The sequence below is a fragment of the Hypanus sabinus genome, chromosome 16 (assembly GCF_030144855.1).
Source record: "Hypanus sabinus isolate sHypSab1 chromosome 16, sHypSab1.hap1, whole genome shotgun sequence".
Taxonomy (NCBI): Eukaryota; Metazoa; Chordata; class Chondrichthyes; order Myliobatiformes; family Dasyatidae; genus Hypanus; species Hypanus sabinus.
Genome location: NC_082721.1, coordinates 23936419 through 23962487, shown reverse-complemented (window position 1 = coordinate 23962487; position 26069 = coordinate 23936419). Strand labels below are relative to the sequence as shown.

The 26069-nt window shown below is 42.9% G+C and overlaps 1 protein-coding gene across 3 annotated transcripts in view; it reads right to left on the bottom strand.

Annotated features, from left to right (window-relative positions):
- arhgef18b (rho/rac guanine nucleotide exchange factor (GEF) 18b) overlaps positions 1 to 26069 on the bottom strand; it is a 211033-nt gene that overhangs the window by 139402 nt on the left and 45562 nt on the right. For all 3 annotated transcript variants that reach the window (XM_059991291.1, XM_059991289.1, XM_059991290.1), the window contains exons 2-3: positions 13621 to 13754; positions 7543 to 8015 (exon numbers count right to left, since the gene is read on the bottom strand). In XM_059991291.1, the coding sequence (XP_059847274.1) occupies positions 7543 to 8015; positions 13621 to 13650 (503 nt within the window). In that variant the 5' untranslated portion in view covers positions 13651 to 13754. The remainder of the gene's footprint in view (positions 1 to 7542; positions 8016 to 13620; positions 13755 to 26069) is intronic.

The window sequence follows — 26069 nt, the reverse complement described above, 5'->3', positions numbered from 1 at the left end:
TTTTTTTTTTGGTTCCACTGTTTAGGAGTTGGCAATGTCTAATGCACTTCTTCCGCTTGTTTACAATTTCCCCATTAGACTGGCTAATGTTACAAGCAAATCATTTATTCTCCTGCACTTGTGGAAATGGGAAGTCATCCCAGGTGGCAAATTTCAAATGGGCACCTCGGTCAGTCACATACTTTCAGCGCCGGGAGAAAGATGGAGCTTTTGGTGCCTGTCAGTATTGATCAGTTCCTCAGGTGTGGTATTTGCTCTTCACCACTCCTTTAAGCAGCAAAATCAAATGCATGCTCCTCCATCTGCAACCTACTGGGCAGAGACCAGGGATATATCGTCCAGCTGAGTTAAGGAAGGGCAATGGGAATACTTCAGCCCTGGTCTATTGCCCCCTACAAACATCACAACCAACAGCTTTTCAACGTGAAACAGGGATGGTAATGGATGGTGGATTTGCCTGTGGTGCCCACCATATTGAAAAAAATTTACGCTTCCTCTGATCTGACACTGATTTACATTCTAATACGAGAAAATTTGCAGATTCTGGAAATCCAAAGCAACGCACACAAAATGCTGGAGGAACTCAGCAGGCCAGGTAGCATCCTGCCTTCTTTATGGCTGCATTATCGATGCAGCTGCAAAGAAAGCAAGTTAGCGGCTATAGTTCATTAGGAGTTTGAGGAGCTTTGTCACCTAAGACATTCGAAAACTTCTACAAACGTACCGCGGAGAGCATTCTTACAGGCTGCATCACTGTCTGGTATGGGAGGGGGTGGTGGCTACTGCAAAGGATCGTAAGCAGCCACAGAAAGTTGTAAAATTAGTCAACACCATCATGAGCACTAGTCTCCATCGTATCCAAGATATCTTCAAGGAGCGGAGCCTCAGAAAGGTGACGTCCATTATTAGGACCCCCATCACCCAAGACATGCCCTCTGCTCACTGTTACCATCAGGAAGGAGGTACAGAAGCCTGAAGGCACACACTCAGCAATTCAGGAGCAGCTTCTTCCCATCTACCATCCGATTCCTAAATGGACATTGAACCCATGGACACTTGTAATATTTCTTTTTTTTTGCACTATTTTTAATTTAACTATTTACTTTTTTACTGTAATTGATTTTTTTCTATATTTAACACTGTACCGCTGCTGCTGATAAATTAAACAAATTTCTCCACATACGCCAGTGATATTAAACCTGATTTTGAAAAGAGTAAACAGTCGACGTTTCGGGCCGAGACTCTTCACCAGGACTGAAGATTTCAACTTCTTCAGGGTCGGCAAGCCTTGAAGAGACTTCACAGTAGTAGCAGTATCACAAGCTTGGAAAAAAATCTGCAGGTGCTGGTCCTGGTGAAAGGTCTCAGCCTGAAACACTGACTGTTCACTGATTTAAGTAGGCAGACTGCCATGTGTATGTTGTTGTTTCATATGGGAGGTGTTCTTTTCTCTTCACACTTCTAATTATTTTTTGTCATGATGAAGTACAGCTCGGGAGGGGCAGACACGAGTCTGTCCATTCAGGAGCTGGGGTTGGATCAATCTTTGCCTGGCACGTCATCTACAGCTGTCCAGCATGTGTGGCCCTGAGTTTGCATCGCCTGATAGAGTCCTGGTGATGTGTATGACAAGGTTTAATTAATATCGCGTTACCAGTCATTATACAGGAGAGTTGCTTCACACCCAATCACTTGAAATATTCATTATGCACATGGTCAAGGAATTTGATTTTTAATAAAGTTTCTCTTAAGGGAGGAGTAGGAGATAAAGAGACAGAGAGGCCTTGGGAGAAAATTCCATACCTCATCAGAAGCAACCAGAGACTTGGCCACCAACAGTGAGGAAATTATGTTTATAAATATGCAAGAGTCAACACTTGGAGGCATTCATAGTGGTCAGAATAATATTTTTATAAATGAGAATTCAAATCCTTTCTGGACAGGATGTCAGTGTAGGTCAGGGAACGGCAGATGAGTCAGGACACAGGCATCTGAGTTCCAGACCTGGAGTTTATAAAGGGTGAAAGGGGGATGAGATACACCACCCAAAACCCAACCTCAGTACAGGCAACCTATGTCAATAGTGTTTAAAAATAAACACTCAAGGAATAGATAGAAGTGAAAAGCAGATTCTGACAGCGATCCCAGTTGAGGCTGAAGGTATTTGGCAAGTAATTGTACAGATTAAACACAAAGCCGTTGTTAGCCACTGTCTGAGCACCTCACGGTTCCATGCAGTTCCTCGTTTTAAGTCCACTCTCTATAAGTGGCCACCAATATGGGGCGAGAGCAGCATCTATAACAATAACGGTGCGAGTCATGAATGGCTTCCCTGTCTCACTTACACGGCACGGTCTGGACTGCTGTGGCTCGGGTGGTTTGTGGGCTGAACCTGGAAGGCTGTGCTTATGATCTCATGCTATAGGGTCAACCTGGATCTCAAAGTTTAGTGGGTTAGCTCTGTTTGAACATCCTGACCTCAGCAATTTCCCCATGTTGGTGGAAAAGTTGGCAATCCAAGGAGCAAGCTCGCCAAACCAGCATATTCAAAGCAGTGCCAAAAATATCACCGTGAACAAATAAAGACTTTGCAATAAAGCAATGATGAGATATAGGGCACCCTCATACTCACGCTCACATTTACACACACATGCACATGGAGGGTCTTAGTATGAATCACCCTTGTGAGGAAAATAAGATGGTAAAAAAAAAGCAGACTACATAGGACCTTTTGAATAGCTGATCTTCCTCAGTCAGCCATCTTAGAACATGTCTGACTCTTTCCACTATTAACCATAATGTTAAACTAATACCGAATCTCTCTATTCAACAATTGGACACTTCCCTTTCATTCTCTCAGAGATTTTCAAATCTCTTAAGGGTTTATCCTTAACTCCATCCTTTTTCTTATTTCCATACTCCTCCTGTGTTTGCAGGTAACAACACAATTCAATGCCCTTATTGAAATTAACAGTAATATTATTTGATTACGTAACGGAAAGGCACATAAACAGGAGTGTTTCTATGTCTGTACCGGTGTGAGTGTATTTGTGAGCATGCTTATCTCTTGCTGTGGTTTGTTGTCAAGTTTTTAATGGATTCATAAATGGAATTCATATGGTTATACAGCACAGAAACAGGTCCTTCGGCCCATCTCTTCCATCCTGACCAAACGGTCTACCTCAGCCAATCCCGGGGAAAGCATGTCCGAACAGATTGGAGACTGGCTGCCTCATAGGAAGCATGTAACACACACAAGATGCTGGAGGAACTCTGCAGGCCAGGCAGCATCTAGGGAAAAGAGTCGACGTTTCGGGCCGAGACCGGGACTGGGAAAAAAAGAGATTAGAAGGAGGGGGTGGGGTGGGGAGGAGAGAAGTAGTACAGGGTAGTAGGTGATAGGTGAAACCAGGAGAGGGAGAAGGGTGAAATAAAGAGAGAGCTGGGAAGTCGACAGTTTACTCTTTTCCACAGATGTTCCTAGCCTGCTGAGTTCCTCCAGCACTTTGTGTGTGTTAATTTAATTTCCGGCATCTGCAGACTTTCTCTTGTTTGTCATAGAAATCATGGTTACTTTTCTGAATGGAAGGAGATAATCGGTGGACTGTGGCAGGGATCAGACCACCGTCATTCACCATTTACATTAATGACCTGGAGGAGGACAAATATGCAAGGTTTCTATGTTTGCAGATGATACCAAAATAGGCGGAAGAGCCTGTAAGGATGCTGTGGTTCCACCACAGGATGTAAATAGAGTGAGTGGGTAGGCAACAGACTGGCAAGCTGAGTTTAATTAGGACAATTGTGAGATTTTCTACTGTATTAGGGAAAGTTTTGGCCCATATACATAAAGTACTCACCCCCTTGCTTTCCTGTTTTATTGTTTTACAACAATGAATCACAGAGGATTTAACTTGGCTTTTTTGACACTGATCAACAGAAAAACTCTTTTGTGTCAAAGTGATCTAAATAAATTATAAATATAAAACACAAAATAATTGATTACATACTTATTCAAGTCTTCACGTCAGTGTTTAGTAGATGCACCTTTGGCAGCAATTACAGCCTCGAGTCTGTGTGGACAGGTCTCTATCTGCTTTGCACATCTGGACACTGCAATTTTTCGCCATGCTTCTTTACAAAACTGTTCATACGCTGACACATTGCATAGAGATCATGCGTGAAAAGCCCTTTTCTAGTCCAGCCATAAATTCTCAATTGGATTGAGGTCTGGACTCTGACTTGGCCACTCCAGGATATTAACTTAGTTGTTTTTAAGTCATTCCTGTGTAGCTTTGGCTTTATGCTTGGGGTCATTGTCTTTCTAGAAAACAAATCTACTCACAAGTCGCAGTTTTCTTGCAGACTGCATCTGGTTTTCCTCCAGGATTTTCCTGTATTTTGTTGCATTCATTTTACCCTCTACCTGCACAAGCCTTCCAGGGCCCGCTGCAGTGAAGCATCCCCACAGCATGATGCAGCCACCACCATGCTTCACGGTAGGGATGGTGTGTTTTTGATGATGTGTGGTGTTCGGCTTATGCCAAACATAGTGTTTAATCTGATGGCCAGGAAGTTTAATTTTGGTTTCATCAGACCACAGAACCTTCTTATAGCTGATTTCAGAATCTCCCACATGCCTTCTGGAAAACTCTAGCAGAGATTTTCCATGAGTTTTTTTTTCAACAGTGGCTTTCTCTTTGTCACCCCCCCCGATAAAGCTACCGGGGGAACAGTCGTTGCATGCACAGTCTCTCCCATCTCAGCCACTGGAGCTTGTAATTCCTCCAGGGTAGGTCTCCTGCTGGCCTCCCTCACTAGTCCCCTTCTTGCGCAGTCACTCAGCTTTGAGGACAGCCTGCTCTAGGTAGATTTACAGCTGTGCCATATTCTTTCCATTTCTTGATGATTGACTTAACTGTACTCCAAGGGATATTCAGTGACTTGGAAATTTTCTTGTATCCATCTCCTGACCCGTGCTTTTTAATAACTTTTTCGCAGAGTTGCTTGGAGTGTTCTTTTGTCTTCACGGTGTAGTTTTTACTGACTCACCAGTATTTGGACCTTCCAGATACAGGAGTATTTTTATGATAATCAATTCAAAACATCTTGACTGCATACCGTGATCTCCATTTAACTAATTATGTGACTTCTCAAACCAATTTGGTGTGTCATATTAAAGGGGGTGAATATTTATGCAATCAATTATCTTGAGTTTTATATTTGTAATTAATTTAGATCACTTTGTAGAGATCTGTTTTCACTTTGACACTGCTGATCAGTGTAAATAAAAAGCCAATTTAAATGCACAGTGATTCAATGTTGTAAAATAAAACACGAAAAATTCCAAGGGGGTGAATACTTTTTACAGGTACTGAGTATAGCTGGGGTGCCTAAGATGTTTACACAGTACTCTATTTGTCAACGTGGAGCAGAGATCCAGTTTGTAAAAGGTTATCGGGAATGGCAAGGGTGGAGAATCATGGGAGGGGTGTGGGAAAGCTGGCAGAGAAGGATTTCCAGGGGCAGAAGGGGTGAGTGGCACAGGTACAGACACACCCATCCCTGAGACACCAGGCAAGGTGAATTGATTCCAAACAACTGGTTTATTGATCATTACAGAATGTCTCTCTTTTGCTTCCTGCTCCCTCCCCTCTTCGCTCCATTTATTCCAACCACAATTCCCCTCTCCCTGTCCCCTTCCTACTCTCCGTCCACAAAAGAGATCCATATCAGAATCAGGATTATCATCGTTCACATATGTCATGAAGTTTGTTATTTTTTTTGCAGCAGTACGGTGTAATACACAATAGTACTCAAGTACTGTGCAAAAGTCTTAGGCATCCGCACTATATATCTACCTATGTAATACACACACACACACACACACACACACATACACCCAAGACTTTTGCACAGAACTGTAAATGGAAAGAGATTGCTAATGCGTGAGGTGCAAAGGGAGCTGGATATGCTAATACATGGATCATAAACAGCTAACAGACAGGTTTGCCTTCTTACCTACATTTTGTCCTTCCTTGCAAAGTCTGAGTTTAAAAATAGGAAGGTTTTGATGCAATTGTACAGGGTGGTGGTGAGGCCTCCCCTGAAGTACTGTGTACAGTTTAGTTTTTTAAAAAAATTGTAAGCAATAAGAAGGAGATTCACCAGGTTAACTCCTGCAATGAGAGAGTTGTCCTACCTCAGTAATTTGGGTCTACATTGCTTGCAGTTTGGAGGAAAGAGTGTTAACCTTACTCAAGCATGTAAGAACCTAAGGGGACTCGGCAGTTTAGTTGTTGGGATGTTTTTGCTCATGGGAGAGTCTCAGACAAGGGGATATAACTACAAGTCGAGGGAATATAACTATAAGACAAGAGGATGGTCATGTAAAACTGAGATGCATAGAATTTTTTTTCTTTCAGATGAAGGCAAATCTCTGCCTTGGCGGTGATGGAGGCTGGATCATTATAGGTATTTAAAGTGGAAGTGGATAAATATTTGATAGAACAAGGAATAGAGGGACAAGGAGAAAAAGCAATGAAAAAAAGATGAGACCTGGCATGATCATTTTAAATGGTAGGTCTGGCTTAAAGGGGCCGATGCCTACTTTTTTATGTTTTACTGTGACATTGTTTAATTCCAGTCTTCTGCAAAAATACACATCCATTCTTCATATATCTTTGATTTTCATGATCTCCAGGCTTGTCTCCCACCATCTGGCCTCCTTAATATTCACTCCAATAAAAGCTCTGCTGCCCACGTACTATGTCACACCAAGGACTGTTCGCCTATCACCCCTCTGTTATCCGCCTTGGTGGACAAATGCCACTAATTTAAAGTTGCCATCCTTACAAACAAAACCATCCATTGCTCCAACTAACCTTCTAGGCTCAGACTTCTTTGCACACTCTTCCAAACATAACAGACTTTTATAACTACTAATCCCTTTGCAAGATGTTTGGCAGAGTTGTATCTGATGGTCTGAGCTCTGACCTACTATTCTTTAATACTGAAACTCTCCACTTATCTCCATCCTCCCGATCACACTTGCTCCTCCTGTCTTCTACGTACCCAAAGATTTCATCTTCCTCTTTAAGACATTACTTCTTAGCTACTTCTCCCCTGAGAAATATTACCTAAAAATATTATCTACATTTCAGAATAGTTTAATTGCCTGTAGAGCACTCAGGGACATGGGAGTGCTACATTACTGTTTTGGATCACTGCTGAATTATGTGTAGGACATCCTTATAAAGTATCCTCCTGTGAAAGAGACTCTAAAAGTAGCATAATTATAGATTTTATAAAATATTTATGACCAAGGGAATAACTAATAACTTTTTAAGGAATAAACATCACTTTGCTGGTAACTTTATTTTACAATTTCCAATAGAATCACCCAAACACCAGACTACCATCAAGCATTGATCCCTAATGGATATTGCTAATTTGCCAATATAGTCTTTCCAGGCAAAACCAAGAGCTAAGGAAGGGGATGTGAAGAAAGGCCTTTATCATGACAACACTGGATAATTTTACCTTCTCCTTGAATCTCCATAAATTGAAGGGGATAAAGGTCCTTCCCAACTGTGCCTTCTGGAGGTGGACATGGACCTGATCAACAAAGGGAATGAATCTTGATCTTCGTCCATCACGTTCTCAGGATCAGACCCATTGTCATTTTGATCTTCCTCTGTTCTGTCTTTCAGATCGCATCCGCCATTCTCTTGGTCCGTGAAATAACTGTTGGTTTCCATAGCTTCTTGCGACGGACAGGAGGCTGTAAGTTGCGGGAACGTTTTTTCTTTCCCAAGGTTACCAAGTTGCATTAGGCACGTTGAACCCTTCTCTGTTCTGGTAACATCTACCGAACTGCTAGCCACTGGACAGTGAGGAAGTCGGAGTTCTCCAAAGGACATTGATCCTTGCAGAGATGGTTCCAAGGAGGAAATATCCTCTGTGCTGCTGGTGGCATCTGTCGCAGAGTCATCATAATCCAGGAAGGCACCATCCTGCAGGAAAAATTATCAGAAGAAACAGGTTGGAATTTAAGACAATCTCTACGCTGGATGATTGTGAGTTCATGTCTTGCCCAATGTCTCTCATTGTCTGTAAGAACAGTGGAAATCATATCAACTAAATCAGATGGAAAACATTGGAAACACTCAGCAGGGCAAGTTTCTCGTCTATGAGGTGAAACATTAACCCAATCTTTCTTTGCATAGGTGCCACCTGACCTGCTGAGTGTTCGAGGCATTTCCAGTATCTCCAGCCCTGGAGTTCTATCATTTTCATTTTTCCCTTCAGAAAGGAAATAGGAGACAGAATAATTCAGAGGGAGGTGGGAGGTGGATTGCTTTGGCAGGACTTGACGTAGACCCAGTGGCCCCCTCACGTGCAGTGACAGTGCTATGATTCCATCTCTAATTCTTTCATTTCAGGATTTGAGCTCTTAACTCAGGCTGACACACTGTAACATTGTGGGAGTGAATCTTCGCAAGAGATGCTGTCAGCCCCAGGTGGGCCAAATATTGGGGTAAAACTCAGCTCCAGTCTGCTCAGGGCATACTGCAGAATAGGCCAGTTGGGCCTGATCCAACACAGTTCACCATCCTGGCCTGGAAATATGTGAAGTTCAGGTAAATCAAAATAATAAAGGAAAAGAGCAAATGCTGAATGACTTCTAAAAGAAATAAACAACACACCCCGGAAGGATTTCCAATATTTTAGAAGGAATATTCACTGCCAATTTTGACCTGTCAAAAGTACAACAGAGCAAAACACCCAGCAAAAAGTTCCCCGAGTTCATAGCTTTCAACAGACCCCTTCAAAGTTCAAAGCAAATTTATTATCAAAGTATATATACGTCGCTGTATACTATCATGAGATTCATTTTCTTGTAGGCATCTCAATAAATCCATTGAATAATAACCATAACAGAATCAATGAAAGACTGTACCAATCTGGGCATTCAACTGCTGTGCAAATACAAAAAGAAAGAAGAATAAGGAATGAATAAATAAGCAAACAATAAATATCAAGAACATGAGGTGAAGAGTCCGAGTACCTAGTGAGTCCATTTCAATGATGGGGCAAGTGAAGTTGAGTGAAACTAACTTAGTTGTTAGGGAAGGTTGGAAGGTTTAAATTTAATAAATCAAGGGGGTCGGTCCTTTACATCATAGGTCAAGATAATGCCAACCTTAGAATCAAAACTCAGTCTGGATCAACAATTGTTTCTGTTCTCCTTGATCTAAAATAATACTTGGATATATTGAGCAAAGGAAAGTCTGCAAGTGCTTTTGAGGATGAATTGTCCTTAGAATCGCAATGACTGTCGTAACGTGACAGGTATTTACACCTGCAGTACACTTTGGCATTACACTCTTTTTCAATGAGGCAGAAATGTTGGCCAAGATACTGGGAGAGCCACTGAAATTTAAAAAAGGGTTCCTAATGGGTTTTTTTCCCCCTCTTAAAAGGGTTCCTAATGGGTTTTTTCCCCCTCTTTTTTGTAGTTAGAGGTTTTTTTTTCTTAGTTAGAGGGGGTTCTTTTTTTCCCTTCTTTCCCTTATATATAATTTTTTTTTTTCATTTTTATATATTACGATCAGTTTTTATTTTCTTCGGCTTTATTAATTGTATATATATTAAATTGTTGGAAGTTTTATATCATCCTATAGCTGTAGAAGATTATGTACCAATAAAAAGATTCTAAAAATGAAAAGTGAAAAAAAGGAGAGCATTTGGGCCATCATATTAATACTGGCACTTCTATATTAAATAATTCAAAAGTTAATTCCCAGTTGTTAATACTAAATACAGTATTCCTTTTCTATGATCCAGTTGCATTAGCTTCAACGGAACAGAATTTTGAAAGCACTGCCATTCAATCATTCCATTATTGATAGGAATGGGGATAAATTTTTAGGCCAACGTGGCTGTGCAGAGTGTCTCACCGTTCATCAAGTAACGCAGCTTCTGTGGAAAGAGAAACAGGTTTAATCCTTCAGGTCAAGGGCCTTTAGTCTGAACTGGGGGGAAGTGATAAAACAAGTCAGTTTTAAATTGCAGGGAGGTAGATGAGGAGTGGGGAGGAGATGGGGATAGACAGCACAAAGGGAACATTTCTGATAAGGTGAAGCTAGAATCACCATGGAGTTGTCTCAGAATCAGAACCAGGTTTAATATCACCGACATGTCATGAAATCTGTTGCTTTGCAGCAGCAGTACAGTGCAATAGATAACAAACTATAAATTACTATATGATATATATGAATAAAAATTAAATATGTAGTGCAAAAACAGAGCAAAAGTAGAGAGGTAGCATTCATGGGTTGGTTTATTGTTCATTCAGAAATCACATGGCGGAGGAGAAGAAGCTATTCCTAAAACATTAAGTGTGTGTCTTCAGGCTTCTGATGATGGTAGGACTGAGAAAAGGACATGTCCTGGGTGATGAGGGTCCTTAATGATGGATGCTGCCTTTCCGAGGCATCACCTTTTCAAGGTGTTCTCAATGCTGGGGAGGTTAGTGTCCAAGATGGAGGGGGCTGAGTTGGCTCTGCAGCGTTTTTCCAATCCATACCAGACTAGTGATGCAACTAGTCAGTCTGGTATGTAGAGTGAAGGGGGTTAAAGAGGGAGTGAAGACCAATAAGGGACATGTAAAAGCTGTTAACTGCAGGTCAGGATTTCTTCGGAGTCCTGAAACTGAAGGGGAATACTAGAAATGCCCAGCAGATCAGACAATGGCGGTTGGGAGAGAAAAACTGAGATTTAAAATTGTGCCCTCTGGTTCCTTATTGTCCAATTGTTAAAGAGCTGGGTTAGAGATGGGCTGGTAGGGTGGTGGGGTGATGGTGTGATTCGGTGGTAGGATGGTGGGGTAATTGGGGTGATAGGGTGATGGGGTGGTGGGTGACGGGGTGATTGGGGTGATGGGGTGGTGGGTGATGGGGTGATTGGGGTGATGGGGTGGTGGGTGATGGGGTGGTGGGTGACGGGGTGATTGGGGTGATGGGGTGGTGGGTGACGGGGTGATTGGGGTGATGGGGTGACAGGGTGATGGGTTATGAGATTAACATTTTGACGAACAAAATAGAAGGTACATTGTGATTTGAACTAATGGACAAACTGCTTTTCCTTCCCCCAACTTACCTCAATATTTGAATGTTACACAATTTAATCCCTTGTTTAACATATGTAGCCCATTTGTAATGTCAGGAAAAGAATGTATTCATTTAATTTGTTGTCAGTCTTGTGCTGAATCTCAATACTGAAAGATGATGGAATCCATCCTTGGTGTGAGGAAGACTTTCCCTTAATTTTTTAAAGAATTTACATTAAAATGAATATATAAATAAATTTCACTTGTTGAAAAAGGCCTTTTTGTGCAGATTTTTTTTTCAAACATCTGGAAGCAACATAAAAACCCCACTGCAGATCTGTTCCTGCTCTGGCACCGATCCCAGGCTGGGTTGGGGCCGTGTTTCTGAACGCACCGTGTGTTTTGGCAGCTCCTGCAGTATTTTCTTTTCCATAACATCCCTCTACAGCAAACGTGGATGGTTCCTTGGACACCAGCCCAGGTACTACAACACTCCATACCCACATTTGTTGGAGACCTAAACCCTCCAATGGGGAGGAAAGCTTGTGTTTTGAGGACAGGAGGAGGTTGTTCTGGGCCTTAAGCATGAGCCAGCATTCAGTTAAATCAAGTTTGAGCTATATTTCCATTCAATTCACTTAAGCTGAAACTGTGCTATTCTAGACTTGTCAGAGAAAATAACTCCTACCCTCAAACCTACCAACTGTTTAATAAATTCATCTGTAATTATCTGTCAAGCTGTGACTCAACTGGGAGTTATTTCCCCTCTCTTTAGATTCCTATTCCAGGAACCTGCATATGAACATCTGGACAGTATGAGGTAGGACTGCACTAATGGAAGTACCGCATTCAAATGAGGCATTAAAAGCAGGAACCCCAGCAGACTCCTGATGAATCTTCAAAGAAGAGTTTTCCCCAGTGCCCTTGTCCCACATCAGCATCATCAAAACAGATTATATAGTTCTCAGCACTGCTGTTCATGGGAGCCCGTTGTGTACATATCGACTACCGCAATCCGTCCATCGCAACAGAAATAATCCTTCAATAGTATTATGTTGGATGAAAGGACACACAAAATGCCAGAGGGTCAAGCAGAATCTATGGTGGGTCTACTGCTAAGCTGAGGCCAGACGTGGACCGCCAGGGTGGTCTCCAACCTGGCAGCACGAACGTTGATCTCTCCAACTATGTTAACCACTGCCCTCTGTTCCGCCCCTTGTTTTCCCTTATCCCACCAGCCCCCTCCTCTTTCCCCTGCCCCACCTTCCATTACCCACACATTCCTTCCACCAGTTCCCCTCTCCATCCCTTTCCCTTAGCAGAGAGGTTCACAGGACTTTCCTATCAGATTCCAATGTCTTCAGCCCTCTATCACTTCCACCCATCACCTCTTTCTTATTTCATTCTACTCTCCCTCTCATGATTATCTTCCCTCTCTCATCTTGATCCACCTATCACCTGCTAGCTCACTCCATCTCCTATTAACTCCCCCCCTTCCTTTTACACTGGCTATCCTCTCTCTTTCTTTACAAATTATTGTCACGAGACACTGACCATCCATTTCCTTCCATAGCTTCCACTTTACCCTATGAGCTCCGCCTGCATCTTGCGTGCAGATTTCCAGCATTTGCAGTCTCTCTTGTGCCTGCACGTTGGCTGATGAAACAGTTTGGGATATCTTGAACACAAGAGATTCTGCACAGCTGAAAATCTTGTGCAACAAACACAAATATGCTGGAGGAACTCAGCAAATCAGTCAGCATCAATGGAGGAGAATATACAGACAAATATTCAGGCCGAGACCCGGCAGTCCCGGTGAAGGGTCTCAGCCCAAAATATTGGCCATTTCTTCCCCTCCATAGATGCTGCCTGTCTTGCTGAGTTTCTCCAGCATATTGAGTGTGTGGCTTGGGATATCTTGAGACTCTGAAAGGTATAGTGGAACTAACAACTTTCACTTAAGATATAGAAGCAGAATTAGGCTACTTAATCATCTCCTGCCTTCCCCCCCCCCATATCCCACCACGCCCTGATCAATTAAGAATCTATCAACCTTTGCCTTAAATATACAAAAACACTAGGCCTCCACAGTTGCCTGTGGCAACGAATTCCACTGATTCACCACTTTCTGGCTAAAGAAATTTCTCCTCATCTCCGTTCTAAAAGGACTCAGCTCTATTTTGAGGCTGCATCCTCTGGTTTTGGACTCTCCCACCATAGGAAACATCCTCCCCACATACACTCTATCATGCCCTTTTATCATTCAATAGGTTTCAATGAGGCCATCCGTCATTCTTCTGAATTCTAGTGATCAAACGCTCTTCATATGACAAGCTGTTCAATCCTGGAATTATCTTCATGAACCTCCTGTGAAGCCTCTCCAGTTTCAGCACATCCTTTCTAAGACGAGGGGCCCAAAGGATGACCTTGATTATCAACCACCCTGGCTCACTCTCGCTAAATGGAAGTGGTCTGTCACTAGAGCAGCTGCCAGCTAAGCTACTTGCCTTGTCCTCTGCCATCCTGTTGAAGTACATCTCCTCCACCTCACTGAGTGAGCTCGACCGTGCTTCCACGTTCACACAGGCTGGCGGCGAGCTCTCCGGAACCCGGGGAAACGTGTGTGGACACTGCTTGCATTCTGTGGAATGGGAGCACAACCAAAGGTTAGTGAAGCAAGTGAAATACTTGTATTTCCAGGAGACCGACAGAATTTATTTACACAAAAGTTTAGCAGTGACCTGGAAATGGAAGGAATGTAGAAGCAATCTCTATCGCAGCTCTCAAGAGGAGAATGGAGAAATGAGGGCAGGTTTGTACAGTGTTCAGGGTAAATGATTGGGGGCGGGATCAATTGCACACCAAGTGTGTCGAGAGGGTTCCTTCTGTGACGTGTGGCAAAACCCAAGAAGTATCAAAATAACTCACAAGGGGAACTGCTCCTGGGAACACATTTCAGAAACAGAATCAGAATCAGGTTTAATATCATCGGCATATGTCGTGAGATTTGTTGTTATGTGGCACCAGTACAGTGCAATACATGATAATTAAAACTGCAAATTGTGTTAAATGAAATAAGTAGTGCATAAAGAGAAAAAAAAAGTTGTCAGGTAATTTTCTTGGGTTCAATATCCATTCAGAAAACTTTAGGCAGGGGGGTAGAAGCTGTTCCTGAATCATTGAGTGTTGAATTGAGGTCCCTGATGGTAGCAATAGAAGTGGGCCTGTCCTGGTTTTCCTCCAGGATTTCCCTGTATTTTGCTGCATTCATTTTACCCTCTACCTTCACAAGCCTTCCAGGGCCCGCTGCAGTGAAGCGTCCCCACAGCATGATGCAGCCACCACCATGCTTCACGGTAGGGATGGTATGTTTTTGCTGAGGTGCGGTGTTTGGCCAAACATAGCGTTTAGTCTGATGGCCAAAAAGTTCAATTTTTGTTTCATCAGACCATGGAACCTTCCTTCCAGCTGACTTCAATATCTCCCACATGCCTTCTGGCAAACTCTAGCCAAGATTTCATGTGGGTTTTTTTTCCCCCAACAATGGCTTTCTCTTTGCCACTCTCCCATAAAGCTGCGACTGGTGAAGCATCCGGGCAACAGTTGTTGTATGCGTAGTCTCTCCCATCTCAGCCACTGAAGCTTTCAACTCCTTCAGAGTTGTCACAGGTCTCTTGGTGGCTTATCTCACTAGTCTCCTTCTTGCACGGTCACTCAGTTTTTGAGGGTGGCCTGCTCGAGGCAGATCTACTGCTGTGCCATATTCTTTCCATTTCTTGATGATTGACTTAACTGTACTCCAAAGGATATTCAGTGACTTGGAAATTTTCTTGACTCCATCTCCTGACTTGTGCTTTTCAATAACATTTTTGCAGAGTTGTTTGGAGTGTTTTTTTGTCTTCATGGTGTAGTTTTTGCCGGGATACTGACTCACCAGCAGTTGGACCTTCCAGATACAGGTCTATTTTCACTACAATCAGTTGAAACACTTTGACCGCACACAGGCCTCCAAAAACAGATCTCCATTTAACTAGATATGTGACTTCTAAAACTAATGGCTACGCCAGTGATGATTTGATGTGTCATATTGAAGGGGGTGAGTACATGTGCATCAATTAATTTTGATCATTTTGTAGAGATCTGTTTTCACTTTGACATGGAAAAGAATTTTTCTGTTGATCAGTGTCAAAAAAGCCAAATTAAATCCACTGTAATTTAACGTTGTAAAACCATAAAACATGAAAACCTCAAAGGAGGGTGAATAGGTACTGTACTGTACTTCAGGATCACGATTGCCTTTAAGGCATAGGTGTCAAATTCAAGGCCCGTGGGCCATATCCGGCCCGGCGTACAATTATATCCGGCCCGCGAGATCATTTTAGATAGATCTATTATTTTAATTATTAATGGCCCGGCGATATGAAGCCCATGATTGTAAGCTAATACCAATCATAAAAATAATGCTTGCTCAGCAGTCTTCTTCATAAGAAATGGAATTTGTGAAGTGAAGCACTTTGTAGTTATAGCAGAGACTGAGACACATGAGAACAGGCTGAAAAAAAGGAGGCAATGAAAGCTGCGTTCGCATGCGCCCGACTGATCCGGCCTGCATGAAGCTGCATTTTGCCCAATCCGCCCCGTGACCTAAAATGAGTTTGACACCCCTGCTTTAAGGGAAGAGAACCTATTGTACTTAGCAGTGTGGCCTGCATGTGAGTCTCGACCCACCAATGAGGTTAATCCTTACTGTCCACGACGATAGCCTAGTAACCATCCCATTTCAAAGCTGGTTTAAAGATGGGCATCAAATTTTGATATTACCAGCAATGCCTACGCCATCTGAATGAATAACAAATACCTCACTGCCTGCTGCCAGTCTCTAAGAGTGAGGTCAATGTGTTTTTCTCCCCAGAGACAGAAGCCAGTCCATCGATTTCTTTATATGTACAAAAGGATTAGTGCATCATAGCTCAGATGCTGCACTTTGAAGACGTGGATATGAGAAAAAGGATAAAGACATTGTATGTTAACCTCAGCCAGTTAAGACTGATGACTTTTGGTTATCATTACCTCTCCAACACATTAAACATCATCATTAACTAACCAGGAACTTGACACCATGACCTTAAAGTGACAGCCTGTTTTAAGCACAGTTGTTACTGAGTTTCAGAAAGGGAACTTGCCGAGAAGCTGTCTGACTTCCCTAAAGGCATCACGAGTGAATCTGCAGATGCTGGAAATAAATAAAAACACAAAATGCTGGCAGAACTCAGCAGGCCAGACAGCATCTATGGGAGGAGGTAGTGATGATGTTTCGGGCTCGGCTGAAACGCCGTCACTACCTCCTCCTACAGATGCTGTCCAGCCTGCTGAGTTCTGCCAGCATTTTGTGTTTTTCCCTAAAGGCATGCTGGCCAGTCCATTCACACCAGCTGCTTCATAGGCTGGGAAATTCAACCGGCCCAAAGCATCATGTGCTACTGAATCTGCACATACTTTTCCTTCCTCTGCCTCGTCTCAGGGATGAGAACAATTTCCTTGTTTTTAAAGCAATAACCTCACTTTTTCATTAGAAACCAACTTGCATCCTGTGATAGATGTAATGGCAATGAGACAAAGATCAGATGATCTGTTTGTCATTTTGACTTAAGGAAGTAGACACCTGGGAGAACCCCAAAGCTCCTCCTTGAAATAGTGCCGCGGGCAATTTTTGCATCTGCCCAAATATGTAGGCAAAGCCGCAGATTTAATGTCTCAGCTCAATGGTGCAACGCTGAAATCACTAAGGCCCTCAGTACTGTAGCCATTGCACCAACATAGGTTTATATGCTCAAGTGAAAGGATGGGCCAGTAACCTTTTGACTCAATCAAAAATCAAGACAACAATCCCACCGCCTGAGATACCACTCAATGCAATTGGTTAAGGGATGGTACTAATGTGCCAACAGCATCCAGATTTAAGGTCCTTGAACACTTTTATAAAGTACTCCATGAAAGCTACAACTTAATTTGACCATTATCTCCATTTCCCTTCGAAAGAGAAAATTGAGAAATCTGTCCTGGAAGGTCTGTCTTGTCCTGGATTTTTTTTTAGACATTTTAGCTGTTTTAGGTTTTTAGGGATGATTTTGGGGAAAGAGAGCAGAGTTAGGGATCAAGTTAGGTTGAGGGACAGGGACGTGGGGGAAAGAGGGACCTGGCCAGAGTTTAGGCCTCCAATCCATGTTTGAAAGACTGTGATGTGAACATGGAGTCCATGGTCAGAAGTTGTGTTAGAGTACCAGTGTGGAGGAGAGTTGGTGGCCGCCCCCCCGCCCCCCCCCCCCCCACCTCCAGGTCAACAAGTCATCGTCAGGGCCGGAGTTTCATATTGGCAGGAAACATGAGGGCCAGTGACCTCCCTACGTATGCAAGTCAGCAAGACCAGAGTTTGAGGCCTAGTGTTTGGGTTCCATCTTCAGTGAGTCCAGATTTCGAGGCTTGGAGTTCAGAATCCTCATCCATCATCATCAGCGAGAACTGGTCGATACCGAAGATCGAAACCCAAAGGAAATTCAGGTGTTGAGGCGCAGTGGCCAGAGCCTTGTTCATGCCCTGACCAATCAAGAACCTATCAACCTCTGCCTTTAATAAACCCAATGACTTGGGCTCCACAGCCGCCTGTGGCAACGAATTCCACAGATTCACCACTTTCTGGCTAGGGAAACTCCTCCTCATCTCCATTCCAAAAGGACGCCCCGCTATTCTGAGGCTGCATCCTCTGGCCTTACGTTCTCCTACCATGGGAAACACCCTCTCCTCACCGACTCTGTCAAGGCCTTTCGCTATTTGACAGTTATCAGTGAGGTCACCCCTCATTCTTCTGAATTTTCATGAACACAGGTCCAGAGCTATCAAACCCTCTTCATACGACAAGCTATTCAATTCTGGAATCATCTATCCTCTCCTATCAGATTCTCCCTTCTCCAGCCCTGTATCTCTTTCACCAATCAACTTCCCAGGTCTTTACTTCACCCCGTCCCCTTCTCCCAGTTTCACCCATCACCTGCCTCCTTGTACTTCTTCCTCCCCTCCCCTCTCCTTCTTACACTGACTTCTCCTCTTTCTTTCCAGTCCTGGTGAAGGGTCCCGGCCCGAAACGTCAACTGTTTACTCTTTCCCCTAGATGCTGTCTAGCTTGCTGACCTCTTCCAGCATTTTGTGTGTGTGTGTTGCTTATGTAAAGTACCTGTTTAATTCCCATGTCATCTCCTTGTTTTCGATTATTAATTCCTGATACTAGACCTGCACTCACTTTGCAATAGAGTTACACATTTGTACAGTACAGAGAGGGGCCCTCCTGCTCAATTTGCCCATTGCCACTGTGATACCAATCTATGCACTTGCCCACATTAGGCAAACATACCGTTTTCCTTTCCTGTACAAATGCCTGTTAAATAATCTAACTGTATGCCTCCAGCACTTTCTTTGCCAGCCTGTTCCATATAACCTCCAGCCTCTGTGTGGAAAAACTTGCTGATCGGATCTCAAACGAGAGAATCCGCAGAAGCTGGAAATCTAAGCAACACACCACATGAAGCTGGAGGAGCTCAGCAGGCCAGGCAGCATCTATGGAAAAGAGTACAGTCGACATTTCGGGCCGAGACGCTTCAGCATCAGATCTCAGACCTCTTCTTAACTCTTCTTTTTTTGTGCATCTCCCTCTCTTTTCACTCAGCCGTCCCTCTCTCTGATTCTCTATCTTATTCATTGCATGCCTGTTGAGGTTCCTCCAGCTCCCTGACCGCGACCTCTCTCCCCAGGGCCCTGTTAACAGCACCTTGCTATTTGATTCTTCCAGACGTCAAGCTGAACCAATTTCTGTATTTATTATTGAAATTTGCAGATGAGCAGGAGTAAATTATGGAGGGACCAACAGACACCATGCTGGCTTTGGTAAGAAGAAAATGGACAAATATTGGAATGGGACAAGAAACTTATGCAATGATTGCAGATCACCCCCCTCCCATGCTTAGAGAATAGTAGAGCAGGCTGTGTGACCTACTCCAGTATGCTATGGACAGAAGTGCAGAAATTGAATTTATTCACCTAGATTTTTATTTAGAGATACAGCACGGTAAGAGGCCCTCCCGGCTCAGCGAGCCCGTGGTGCCCAATTGCACCCAAATGACCAATTAACCTACTAACCCATACGCCTTTGGAACACAGGAGGAAACCCACACAGTCACAGGGAGATCATACAAACTCCTTACAGATGGCAGCAGGGAATGAACGCGGGTTACTGGAGCTGGAACTAACTGTTACACTACCACGCTGACCCAGTGATGCTGGGCTTGCGATCAATAATCTATAGACATGCATTCAAATCAAAACACAAGTGATACAAATTTCAAAGTCAATGAATTAGGTAGAGAATTAAAACTAATGTGGACCATGAAACCATTGAATTGTTAAGAAAACATATGGATCATGACCGTCCTTCAGTGAAGGAAATCAGTCATCTATGCCTACACTGACATATACATTACTCCACACCCACCAGCGGGCATGGCTCGTATCTGCCCGCTGAAGACAGACTCAGTTCAAGAACCATTAGAGATGGCTTTATAAGTACATGGATGGGAGGTGTATGGAGGGCTATGGTCCAGTGCGTGTCGATGGGGCTAGGAAAAGTAATAGTTCAGCACGGACTAGATGAGACCAAGGGCATGTTTCTGTGCTGCAGGACTCTGACTTTGTCAGTGAGTTCATAATCTGCGTATGAGTGATATAAAAAAAGTTGAGAAAGATGGACCTACTGAGTTCCTACAGCACTTTGTGTGTGTAAAGCCTGCAACAGGAGACAGGATTCAGGATGTGGATTTTAACCACTTTAAGAGCAAGAAAAGGTTAGTGAGACTGATTTTTACCACAGCATCACATTCTTCAATGTTATGAGGGTTTTACTGTGCGCAGAGCCCCGAAGGAGTCAAAATGTTACTCCTTTCAAACTTAGAATTTCTGGAAAACAACAAACTTATTGCATGTGAAAGACACTGACCAACAAACACACGGGACAGACAGCTGGCACTGTGGTTTGTAGCATGTGCAAAAGTCTGCTGGGAGGTGGGTGTGTGGGCGTGCATGTGTCTGATTGTGCATGACTTTGTGTGTGAGTCCATCTGTCTGCATCTGCATGTGTGTGTTTGTGTGTGAGCTCACATGATTTTGCATGTGACTTTTCATCTTTAAGCCACTCTCTCTTTAACTCCACTGAGAGCTTCTGAAGTCCCTCCTGAGGAGCTCCAAGTGCAAACCTTCACCTGAATCCTTGCCTCATCCTCAGAATCAGGGTTATTATGATACAGACCCTTCAAAAAGTATTCAGCAACCCCCCCCCCCTGACCTTTAGTTCACACGAGTATTACAACCAGTGACTGATCAATTTAACTGAGAAATTTTCACAGAATCACTGTGCAAAAAAATAGGAGCAAGTGATTCACAAGTAAAAATTCTCCGTTAAGTTGGTCAAAATCCCTGGTTGTAATATTCATACATGTGAAGAAAGGGTTGGGGATGAATACTTTTTCAAGGCACTGTGCATCATGAAATTTGTTATTTTGTGCTAAGCAATACGCTTGCTGTAGGGAGCAGTAGCTGAAACAAAAACAAACTGCATTTATATACCCCTTTCGACTCCTTGCCAAAGCATTTCACAAGAACAGCGTCAAACAAAATTTGATGCTCAGATTGTTGACATAAAACAAATTATGCTATAAATACTCAGCAGCCAGGCCTCATCTGTAAAGTGGGAAACTGAGCTAATATTTCAGGATAATGACAGCTCATTGGAAAATGTTAGTGATAAAGCCAGATTTATACTGCGGAGAAAGGTGGAGAGAACAAAAGGGGAAGGTGTGTAGGACTTGGCCAGAAGAAATTGAACAGCATCAACTAAGTAAGAGCAAACGGTGACGGCTAATGGATAAAGAAAGGGAGTCCTGGGGGTAATTTACGTAGGAAAAGAGGCTTGTTCCCTTTCCACAAGAGTCTTCTCAAATTTTTATATAACTGCAATTTCAAACTTACTTCTCCAAGTTTTGATTAAGTATCATTATTCTGTTCCTCTCTTCACAAATGGTATTGGACCTGCTAAAGGTTCCAACATTTTCTGTGGTACTTCTAATATTTAGCATCTGCAATGTTTTGATCTTAGTTTGGAGGTGTTCTAAGTAGGCAGACACATGAGCTGAAGGGGCTGTACCCAGCGCTGAGTCTGTGACTCCCATTATCTGCTCACCGTACACCCAGAACAGCAACGAGCCTGTTCTCAATCACTTTGAAGCTTGTTTCAAATTTTTCATGTGTACATGTAATGATCGAAATTACCAGAGGACAGTTCTGTGTATTAAATATTGTTGGAGCCAAGAATTTAGCTTTGAAGGTGATGCACCGAGCTGTGCAACAGTAACTTTTTTTTTTGCAAGCGATTGCTCCAAGCTAGCTGACAGGAAGGCTCTTCAAACCGGAGCCAACTCCAAACACAGATCAAACCAGTGCGAAGATTACTGGATCAACTCCCTGGTAAACTCGGAACAGACAGTTCACCCTTCAAGCTAGGCAGCCTAGAAATTCTTACATCAAACACCACCTCATTTAAAATTTTTAAAACAATGTCCGTAAATGCCTTTTTCATTGAATTCTGCACGAATTACTCAACATCTCCACAGAACTTTTCACTATCTCAAGACATCTCAACAAAATGTGAAGTATGTTCGGAGACCAGGCAAGAATAACAGCAGCCAGTTCACGCACTGTAAATTCCCACAAATTATGGTGTTATTGCTCATCCCCAATCAGCCTTGAGAAGGTGTGCATATCATGTCCTCTTCAAGCACGGCAGTCTAAATGAGGAAGTGCACCCTCGTGCCATTCAGCAGGGGTGTCCATGACTTACCCTATTGATGAGGGCATTGGCGGGTAACTGGGAAAGAAAACTGCAGGCAGTGGCGTTCCCTTGTGTCTGAAGTCCTCATCCTTCTTGCTGGTCCAGGCTGAGCTGTCAGAGCAGCCTAGGCAAATAAGTCTGAGCACTTTATCGATGGCAACGCACTTCAGCCGCAGTATGACTCCGATGGAAGAGGGAGGGTAATGGAAAATTCAGCGCAGTGGATAGGTGCTGGTCAAGAAGATTACTTCGTCTTGGATGATGCCAAGTCCTTTGAGTGTTATTGGAAATGCAGACATTCATTTCAGGATTTGTTTATCAAAAAAAAACTCGAGTTTACTGAAAATCAGAAATAATAAAAAATATACAAACTGCAGAACATTCTTCAGACACTGCACTTTTTTTAAATACACAGTATTTCTGTTTCAGCATGTTTAAAAAAAAATCTATTCAATATATATAATTGATTTACTTGTTCTTTTAAATTTTATTTATTATTATTCTTTTCTCTCTGCTAGATAATATATTGCATTGAACTGCTGCTGCTAAGTTAATAAATTTCACTTCACAAGCCGGTGATAATAAACCTGATTCTGATTCTGGCATTCAACAAACTGGCAGCATCTATGCAAAGAGGAAAAGTTTCAAGTTGAAAACCCTTGACTAATTTCTCGAAACCCAAAATAGATGCTGCTTGGCCTGCTGAGTGATTTTTATCATTTTTAAGTATTATTTGTTGAAGGATAAATACTGAGCTCCACTGGAGAGAACTTTCCTGCTCTGCACGGAGCTAGAAGCTGTGACAGGAACTTCTGGAGTAGAAATTGCTGCCCTTCAGTATGGAAGGTGGTTCCTTGTGGGATACACTCTCCCTACATTCAAAAGCACTGGCTTCAAAGAAACCGAAATAAGTATTTGCATATATTAGATCGGGAACCTCAGGCTTGAGGACAAGATTTTCCCTTGGTGCCAACCTGAAAGGCTAGGCCAGACACTGGCTTAACATTCCTTTTAAAATACTGAACCACTACCAACAAGTATGAACCTTAAAGTTACACCTTTTGGCCCTAACCAACTGAGCCAGGTTAACCTAACAGGACAACTGCACTCCGAGAGGCTGTTAAGACAAAACCGAGTTAAGACAGGCAGATGCTTGTTTTTTCCCCACCACTGATGTGGCCAAGCTACAAACTCAAATAATCTTTCACTTTTCTGAGGCGAAATCTTACTCAATTAATGAGCCAAAGTCTAAGAAACCAGGGAGAAATCTCCCAGAGAACCGACTCGTATTTTTGTTTGAGATGATGGTTCGCAGAGTTTTTTTTTGACAGTTTTGCGTTCAGCTAAGAAAAACAGATGGTCTCTAAAGCTCCTCTCAAAAGAAATTTTTTTGATTATAAATATCTTGTGACAGGATGTGTCACAGCCAGAGATGATAACTGATAAATATCTTCCCAGTTCAAGTTGGCCCACAAGTGACAAAAGTTCTGGCTGTGTTAATCTTGGTTCTCTAAAGAAACCCCATGCATTTACAATATTCCACTGCTGGCAATCACTGCCTCCATTACTCACGGTGCAGCCTAATATTTGATATGTTCATGCTGAGTCACATCATCAGCCCCAGTCGTCCTGTGATTAGGCTAGGGTTAAATAAGTGGGTTGCTGGGTAGTGTGGCTCATTGGGCTGTGCTGTCTCTCTAAATAAATAGAAAATAAAACCACATCTCTTGCCATGTCAGCTACCTTTCCCAGTGGTGTGTGCTCACCTCTAAGCAAAAGGTTCTGGACTCAACTTTCGCCTTGCCTATCATCAGGCAGTAGGTACAGAAACCTGAAATCTCACACCAGCAGGCTCAAAAATAGGTCGTGTAATGCTATTAGTGTCAGCAATCCGGGTTCAATTCCCCCTGCTGCCCGTACAAAGTTCGTACATTCTCCCCGTGACTGCGTGGGTTTCCTCTGGGAGCTGCAGTTCCCTCACAAATTCCAAAGACGTTCAGGCTCACAGGTTAATTGGCTTCAGGGGTATAATTGGGCCGCATGGGCTCGTTGTGCCGAAGGGTCTACCTACAAATAAAAATAAATTCATATAAACAGCTACCCTCCCTTCAGCCACGCAGTTCTTGAACCAGCCAGCACAACCAACCCGGATCACTACCTCAGTACAGCAACACTATGACTATGTTGATCAACCTGCACTATAATGAATGTCGGCTTCTTTGACACTGTCTTGTTTTATTTCTTATAAACTTAATTTATGCTTATGTCTTTCTCGTGAGTGCTGCTTATCTAATATCACAATGCTACTGTAAGGTTTTCCTCGCACCTGTGCATACGGCAGTAAATTTGACTTTGACCTCTGGGACACCAGCACCCAGTCTAGGCAGACCGTCCCATGTGCAGAATCTTTCCCTATTTGCTCATGGGTCACAGCATTGCGAACAGTGTCAGCATTTATCAAACGTTACTAATTACCCCTGAACTGAGGAAGCAATGAAAGGTCAACTATAGTAGTCCTTCTGGAACCACAGATAGATTGGCTGAAATGGCAGATATGCTCCAATGAAGGACATTAGTGAACCAAATTGTTTTTTTATATGAAAGCCCTGTAAATAATATAGTTGCCATTACTGAGGACAGCTTTCTTTTAAAGTCCAGATTTAATTTAATTTAATTTCCCCAACTACCCTGGTGGGATTTGAACCCACAGGTCAATGATGTGAAACTTTGGAAGTTGCCATACCCAAAATGGCCTGCCTTTTCAGTGAGATGTTTACAGCGAGGTAAATGAAAGCCCCAATACTCTCTCAGATATACAGTACACAAAATAAATCTTTATTCAAAGACCAATTTATTACAGTGTTCTAGCCAATATTTATTCCTGAAGAAATGTTACAAAGCAGACAGTCTGGTCATTATGTCATTGCTGCTGACTAACTGGGGACTTCCTAAAATACATGGGAACTCCATTTCAAAGGTACTTCACTGCCTGTGAAGTGCCTCAGTTAGCCTTGAGATGCTATATAAATGCAAGAATCCTCTCTTGGTGACGGACATTGAACAGCAGAAGTTAGCTAAAAGCTGATGGGAGTAGATAATTCCAGATGGCCCTACCTGGAGCAAGTACAAGCTTTCTCCACTCTCTAAACAGACGCTGATCCTAATTGCAGTGCACATCCTAACACACAGATCTCATATACCGGATCTGTGTACACATGGATCCTAGTCTGATCATGACTCAATTATTAAAAAATTCTGAACCCCACTTTTAAAACCTTCACCTCTTGGCCTTTCAGCTCTCCATAGCCTCCTCTGAGATCTCAGCACCTTTCATTTCAGCTTTATACACATGATCACTCTGCTATTAGCACCTATGTCTTCAATTACTAGACCCTCAACTCTGGGCTTCCCTTGTCAAACTTCTCAACAGTTAATCAGGAAGATATCCATTAAAATCCACCCCTCTGACCAGGCGTATGATCACCTGCCCTGCTACCTTCACATCTGCATCAAGTGCCTTGGACATTTTAATACTTGTTATATAACTGGAGGTAGTTGCTACTGTCCAATGGCAGATGAGAGAGAAGACTGCATTAATGTCCTACCAGATCTAGTGAGGTTCTTAACCTAGTGGATGTGGACAGGACATTTACTCATGTAGGGCTACTGTTTAAAAATAATCCCTCTATGTCCTCAGGAGTCTGCAGGAATTTGGCATGACATCTAAGACTTTGACAAACTTCCATAGATATGTAGCAAAGAGGGTATTGATTGGCTGCATCATGGCCTGGTATGGAAACACTAATGCCTTTGTATGGAAAATCCTACAAAAGGTAGTGGATTCGACCCAGTGCACCACAGGTAAAACCCTCACAACCATTAAGCACGTCTACATGAAATGCTTCGTAGGAAAGCAGTATCCATCATCAGAGACCTTCACCACCCAACCTATGCTCTTTTTTCACTGTTGCCATCAGGTGGAAGGTACAAGAGCCTCTGGACTCGCACCACCAGGTTCAAGAAAAGTTA